The following is a 7450-nucleotide window of genomic DNA, read 5'->3' as shown; positions in this document are numbered from 1 at the left end:
CCGAGCGGGCCTCCGGACGCGGCCCGGCCGGACGCGAGGACAGACACCTGGCGGGCGGAGATCAGCGCTGCTGCGGGCCTGCTCGGAGCGGGCCGGAAGGCCGACCCCGAGCGACCTCCCTGACGCGGCGCCGCCCTTTTAAGGCCACCTCGACTGCCCCTCCCCCAAGCCGGAGTCCTCCAGGGACGCGGGGCCGACGGACCCCGGGGTCCAGCCCGCGCGCGGGGCCGGCTCTCCGCAGCCGCCCCAGCCCTCCCGGCATGCACCGCCCCGCCGCCCCTCCCTCCCCCGCTGCCACCCACCCCGCGCCCCTCCCGGGCCCTCCCCTGCGATCGCGCGCCGCGGGCCCGAGCGCGAGATGCTACCGCCCCCGCCGCCGCCGCCGCGAGTCGCCGGGCCGGACGCGCAGTCCGCGGCGCGCGGAGGGCGGGGGAAGCAGCGACGGGGCCCGCGGGCGCTGCTGAGAGGCGGCCGGGGTTGGGCTTGCTCCTCCGCCAGACCCCACCCCACCCAGCCGACCCCACCCCCTGCTCCTTCCTCCCGGGGGCGCGCGCGCGCGGGCTCGCGCTCGGAAGTCAGGGGTCGGCGCGGAGCGCGAACAGTGTCCCGGGTGGGTGAGGGCGGCGCGGAGGTGGAGCGCCCGGCAGTGGTCAGCGAGCCGCACGGTCCTCCCCAGCGGCGCCCATCGGCCCGTCTCTTCCGCGCGAGCCGCCGCCACCGCCCGCCCTGCGAGCCCGGCCCCTGGGCCCTGGAGCTCAGCCCGCAGAGCGGCCTCCGGGGGACGCCGCTGGGCGAGAGGAACGCGCCCTTGCCTTTGCCGTGGCCCAGCGCGCGGGCGGCGGGATGAGGGGCAGCGAGCGGGCCGCGCGGACGCTGCAGCCCCGGGGGCAGCTCTGGCCGGTGCTGGCCGTGCTGGCCGCGGCGGCCGGCTGCGCCCGGGCAGCCATGGACGAGTGCACGGACGAGGGCGGGCGACCGCAGCGCTGCATGCCCGAGTTCGTCAACGCCGCCTTCAACGTGACCGTGGTGGCCACCAACACGTGCGGAACTCCGCCCGAGGAGTACTGTGTGCAGACCGGGGTGACCGGAGTCACCAAGTCCTGTCACCTGTGCGACGCCGGGCAGCCCCACCTGCAGCACGGGGCAGCCTTCCTGACCGACTACAACAACCAGGCCGACACCACCTGGTGGCAAAGCCAGACCATGCTGGCCGGGGTGCAGTACCCCAACTCCATCAACCTCACGCTGCACCTGGGTAAGCGGTGACAGCCCTGTCCCCTGCTACTGCTCGCCAACAGCTCAGCGCCCGGGCGGTCTTCAGCCCTAGCCTATCCTGTGGGGCCCGTCCGGCCGCGTGTGGGCTCTGCTCCCCGGGGCGGGCCACGCAGAGAGTCCCTTCTCCGACCCCTGGACTAGATCTAGCACTCACGCCCCGCCAGGGCCAAGATGCTTCCCGCCAGCATCGCTGTGCTTGCTCTTCTATTTTTTCTAACTCAGCCGGATTCTCGTTCCCTTGATTATTCATCATTTCGGCTGGTTTTGTCCCTCTCCTTTGAAACATGAATCAGAAACCGCCACGGGCGCTTTTCTCTCTCCTTCCAGGGCCATCACGAGGCATTCTTGAATCAGAGACGGGAAGGTCCACCTTTAGCACCTTTACCTTGTTGAAATGGCTCTCCAGGGTTGAGGGTGATTGTTGTTTGCTCTGTTGATGAAACTAGAGAGGAAAGGGTCTGAGATTAGGGAATTTGAGGGGAGCAAATGCCTTTACCACTGATAATGTTATGTGCAATTAGAATAGAAATTCACTTTTAAAGTTACTGTGCTTTGCCGTTCTTCATCTGTGAAGCTCTTTAAGACCACAAAGCTATTGCACGGCTCATCCTAGTGCAGAGAAAACCAGAGGAAGTGTCGGCACTCACTGTAATAGCTGGGCCCAGTTTTGTCCCTGGGTAAAAAGGCTCCCCTTGCTGTCTAACCTTTTGCTTTGATTCGAAGCAAGTGTCAAAACGTGTATAAGTGACCTTTTAGACATCAGGAAAGGGATGTAGAGAAAACTTCATTGTTGGGGGAGGTGTGTGAAGATGGACATGTTTATCTTAAAGTATCAAACATCGTGGTGGATCTAGGTAAGTTTACTTCGTCATTGAAATATAAAAAGCAGAATGATTCCTTATTTTGTTTAACAGAGTAACAAATGGGTGAGAAACTGGAATCTGATTTGTAGAAGCTTTAATCCCCATTGTACTGGACCGTCTTGACTTTTGCCTGTAGCCGATAGTTAATGAACTTGCAGAGAGGACAGAGCACGAAACCATTCTTCTGTCAAAGCAGCATGATTTTATAAAGCAAATGACATTATTTAGTGGCCTTTGAAAAGAACGTTTTGTAGGCAAATGGTTCTTTTGGTCGTGGCTATTTTTCTTTCCACTGCTCTCTGGTACACTGGACTTTATACAAGCGTCGAAATGCCAGGGAAGGGATATGACTTACAAAAAGTGCTTTGAAAAGTGCAGTGAAATGACTGCATGGAGTGTTAGAAAAGCAGTATTTAGCACCTTCGTAGTAATAAATACCGTTTTATTTGTAGTCAAGGCATTAGGAAGAGGAAACGTTTTGAAAATAAGTTCATAAAGTGAAGTTCCGAGACACCTGTTTTTCAGAGATGGAAGAAGTAAGCTGGACTGAGCACGGTTTTTCAGGGGTGTTGGAAGCGTAGAAGTAGCAGTGTGGTGGAGCCACGTGTCTTCCTAAGAACTGAAAGGCACCTCGGCACTCCTGAGGCGTTGTGAAGCCGCTTGCTCTTCAGCTGTTTTTTCCTAAGTGCAGCATCTTTAAACTTGGCCCAGATTACTTTTGAAATTTACATCCAACTATTTTTTGTTTCAACTTCAACCTGTTAAAGTTTCTGTGTTGAATTCTGAATGCCCATAAAGTCTTATTTCATCTATTCAAATATTAAAAATTTCAAAGCAAAAGGATTGCCTTGTTGTCTCAAAGTGCCTGAGAGTCCATTGAAAATTTCTGAACAAGAATCTCTGATTTAGGCAGAGGCAGGGCCACCAACCTTGGCCTGAGTTTTCTGCTGTGGGTACTGTGTAGCAAAAGGTCATTTCAGGTGACTGTAGAGGTGGGTAGATTACTCAGTGATTACTTCTCTGTGACAAAGATAATGTGGTAGGGAAGACAGTATCAGTCAAGTTAGGTTGCTACTACTGGGAGGTAGATATTTTAACTCTGGGTCTTGGTGATTAAAAGGTCTGAAGAAATTTTAGAGTTCACCTTAATTAGGACTCTGACATGACTTTTCACTCTAAAAATGTATGTTCGGACTTGTTTTTGCTGCATCATTTTTTTAGTTTTTGATAACCTTGGTAAATGCAATTCAGAAACTATGGGTTTAAAATGCCTAAGTAAAAAAAAAAAAAAAAGACAGTTACTTCTAATAGTTTTCATATGAGTATTGTGATTAACCAGAAAAACATTTAAACCTCTCAGACAGACAGTTTTTAAAAACTTGACGAGGACTTACTGTCCTTGTCCTTGGATCAGAAATGACGTCCTGGAGGAAAGTGTGTGTGGGGAGGGGCGGGAGATTGTGTGTAGTAAGGTTCACAGCTCAATCGGTATCTCTCCCCCAACCCCCACCCCACTTCTCTCTCCTCTCTCCCCCTTTCTCTCCCTCTTCCCCTTGTTCTTTTTCAATGACAAGGATATATGTATACATGCATGTTACAATCTATAATTTATGGCAAATAGGCAAGTCTTTATGATGTTCAGCATATTCACTCCTTAACTCCAGTTACTCCATGGGCTCTAGCTAACTAATTATTCCCACGAATTCAAGTACCATGACTGTTTGTGCATCTATTAAATCTCCCCTCCAGTTCAAATTTCACATACCCTTAAACAAGTGATGCATATTGCGCTTTGCCCCTACAGAGCATGTGAAACGCCAGGCGAGCCGTGTGAAAGAACTAGTTCTGGCGACCACTTTTCTAGGCTTCCTTTTAATGTTCAACTTTAAACGCAGTAAACTTTAAAATAAGCAGGGTCAGATTGCACTTAAGTTGTCACAAGAAGCGTATGTGCTTTGGCACAGACCCTAAGTCATTTTTTCATTGTAAAAACAACACGACATGGTGAATGAAAACAGCAAGTGTAATGGCGAGTGAGTCTTCATCGCCAGTTGCTAAGTTGCTTTAGCGACCACCATGCATGATTTCTTATGTAACCTTCCAGAAACTTCATGCACATGCATGTGTATATAAAATTACATGAGCATTTTAGCCGGTACAGTTTTTGGGGTGAGGCACATTTTAACAGATGCAAGTACAAATTAGATCATTGTACAATTATCATCACTTGTACAAAAGCCAGGAAAATCTGCGTTGATTGTGAAAGCAGCCATGTCTTGAGTAGCGTGTACAGTATTGCAGGGTGCAAGGCAGTATATTCAGATAAAAACGAGTTAAAGTCCCTGTGGGAACCAGGACTGCATTTTCTGCCTGTTGGGGAGAGAACTCTCAGCCAGGCACCCTTTTCTAAAAAGAAGTCTTTTTTCACTTTGCCTTCAACTTCTGGATCTTCTCTTCTAACTTCTGTATGGATTATTGGACTGCTGTTTGTTTGGCTTTTGTGTTTTATAATAAGCTATAATAGGTTTTATCAGTATCACTGGGGTAGTTGATAGTAAGGCTGTAGATGAGGCTTTGCCTTTCATTGAACAGCCTTTTTAATTAACGTGATAGTCATTGTGGATGGAAACTTGGCAGACTGGGTCTTTATCTTGGGGGAAGGTAGCTTTCTGTCTTTCCAAAAACAATTAGATTAGGGGAGTGCTTATAAAACCAACTCAGTCAAAGTTTATGGAACTCCTAAAATTTACACCAAGACCAGATTTATTTCCAAGCTCCTCATAAGCTGTAGGAGCAAATAGTCATTAAATGATGCTATTTTAGCTCTATCTAAATATCCTTTATGCATGTCTAACTGAGAACAATTGATGTATAAAGATATTACACTTTATTCTGTTTGGTCCTCTGAGTGTATATTTAGCATGAAACAAACAACAATTTTTTTCCCCCAGGAAAATCTTTGCAAGGTAGGCTCTGACTATGTCAGGGAAAATAGTTCACTCTGGCAACTTCACTGTGGTATTTGTGCACCCTGGGGGGACACTATTTTAGTTTGCCTCACAAAGGCCTGATTTACACTTTGCAGGTTTCAACTTGAGAAGCTCAGGCGCTCTTCTTAATGGCCAGGGGTTGAGGAACACAGTTTAATAAAGCTGTTGTTTTCCGGTTCTCCAGTTCACTGCCTTTTCTGTAAATACCTTCTCTGTGTTTCTAAAATATTCAGAAAAACAATGTCCACGTGAGGAGAGAAGTTGGAACTGCAGTATAAGGCTTGCCGTCCCTCCCGATAATTTGGTCATTGGCCACATTTGGGGGAGGGATCATGTTTGACTATTTTAATTCTAAATCCTTTTAGGAAGTCGGGTATGCCTTTTGCTATGCGCTCCTTCCCGCTGTGCATACATTCTCATGTTACTGCCAAAGATTCTGCAAACATTTTTTAAATACCCACTAAATACACAGCACAGCACCCCACAGAAAGGTGTAGAAGATCGAAGGTCTCACCTTCAAAAGCTTATACTCTGTAAGATGGAATTTTTATACTCAGTTGTAATGCCATTACAACAGTAAATCAGAGGTGCCTTTATAATACTTCACAGTTTGTAAAAACCTCCAGGGTCTCACTGATTAGATTCTTACAACTCAGTGCAAGTACAGATGAGTACCCTAAGGTAGTGATTTGCCCAAAGTCGCCTTAGAGGTAGGTTGTAAGTCTTTGCAGAGGTGTCCAACCCGTGGCCCTCGGGCCACCTGCAGCCCAGGGTGCCTGTGAATGCAGCCCGACACAAAATTGTAAATTTACTTAAAACCTTTTGTTTTGCTCATCAGTTTTCATGAGCGTTTGTGTATTTAACATGTGGCCCAAGACAGCCCTTCTTCTAGTGTGGTCCAGAGACGCTGAAAGGTTGGACACCCCTGGAAAAAGCACCAGCCCCTGAAACTCTTAGCTTCTCTAACAAATCTCTCAAAAGAATTAGTTTATTCCAGGGCAACGTTAAGATGCAAGTTCACGTGCACACTGATTTGGAGATACCGGACTCCCTTGGTTTTTCTCCTAGTACCTTTCTGTTCCTTGTCACGTGTTTCTGGAGCTTTTTTTTTTTTTTTTTTTTTTTTTTTTTTTACATGCAGCTCACTGTGTTCATCCCAAGGCTTTATTTGCTGTTCGCAAATCGGTAAATTCTAAATTTGTACCTCCGGGCCAGCCAGCTCTTTCTCTAGACCTGAAGACGCATTGAATGTCGCCAATTTGGGATGTCCAGCCACCGTGGCCAGAGCTCTATTCATTCTTCCTCATCATTTTTGGCCACCTCAAAGCCATACCTTCATAACAGTACTAATATTTAATTGTGAGGTTCGCGATCAATCTTTTGCCAAGTCTCCCGTGAAAGGTAACAGTGCTTGACAGGCTCTCATCAGTAAAGATCGCTCTGATGGGTCCGCAGATAGGATCCTCTGCTGGGAGGCGGAGGGGTCAGTTCTGGCCCCCTGCATCTCTACCCGCCTTCCCACCCACCCTTCCTGCCATCTGCCCAAGGCTCCACCCTGGCCTCCCAGACCCAGCCACTGTAGCTCTTGCGTCCTTATCTTGGTCTCCGCCCGACTGGAGCTCCCCATTGAACTTCACCTGGATCACCGCAACAGCTTCTGAGCTAACTGCTGGCCTTTCTGCCTTCCATTTTGTCCCTGGTCTTCGGGCAGCAGCCACACTTCAGACTGAGTGACAGTTCTAAAATGCAAGTCTGATGACAGCATTTCCCAGCTAAAAGTTGTGTAGTGGTTCCACAAGCCCTTAGGATGAAGTCCAGATTCCCTGGAGTGGAGTACAAGGTACTTTTGCACCTTCTTCATCACTAGGCTTTTGATCTTTTAATGCTCAAAAGGCTGCTGCTTTGGTTTGCGGCACTTACGTCTGGTGCCACCACCTTCTGGAACCCTTCCCCAATCTTTCTCTCTCCCTTCTCCATTCTACTCTCTGGCCTGGATTAGGGGTTCCGCTCCGTCTCTCTGTCTCCACTTCTAGGCCATGAGGTCTTTGAAGGCAGGATCAGAGACGTAGTCAGCTTTGCAGTTCACTGCAACATAATTTACATTAATTAATTAATTGCTTGCCAAAAATAAGGGATTAACCTCCTTATCTCAAATGATCAGTTTCAAAGGGTAGAATTTCAAGATGCCTATGTGCTGGTTCTGTTACCTGCCTAAGCTGCTTGCGCTGATTTGTAAAGGGGCCTGCTGGGATTTGCAAGCATCTTCTTTCCTGTGAAATGATAAAGTTAGATGTTTGCTCGCCTGGGCTTAAATTGACAGTC

The 7450-nt window shown here is 48.8% G+C and overlaps 1 protein-coding gene across 1 annotated transcript in view; it reads left to right on the top strand.

Annotated features, from left to right (window-relative positions):
* The first annotated feature begins 558 nt into the window (after positions 1 to 558).
* The window catches only part of LAMC1 (laminin subunit gamma 1), a 106438-nt gene continuing 99546 nt past the window's right edge, over positions 559 to 7450 (top strand). The window contains exon 1 of the mRNA XM_054587681.1: positions 559 to 1255. Within this exon, the coding sequence (XP_054443656.1) occupies positions 844 to 1255 (412 nt within the window). The 5' untranslated portion in view covers positions 559 to 843. The remainder of the gene's footprint in view (positions 1256 to 7450) is intronic.

The sequence above is a fragment of the Pteronotus mesoamericanus genome, unplaced genomic scaffold (assembly GCF_021234165.1).
Source record: "Pteronotus mesoamericanus isolate MK-2021 breed Mesoamerican mustached bat unplaced genomic scaffold, CSHL_Meso_final scaffold_1186, whole genome shotgun sequence".
Lineage (NCBI taxonomy): Eukaryota > Metazoa > Chordata > Mammalia > Chiroptera > Mormoopidae > Pteronotus > Pteronotus mesoamericanus.
This window is presented reverse-complemented; position numbering and strand designations above follow the sequence as displayed.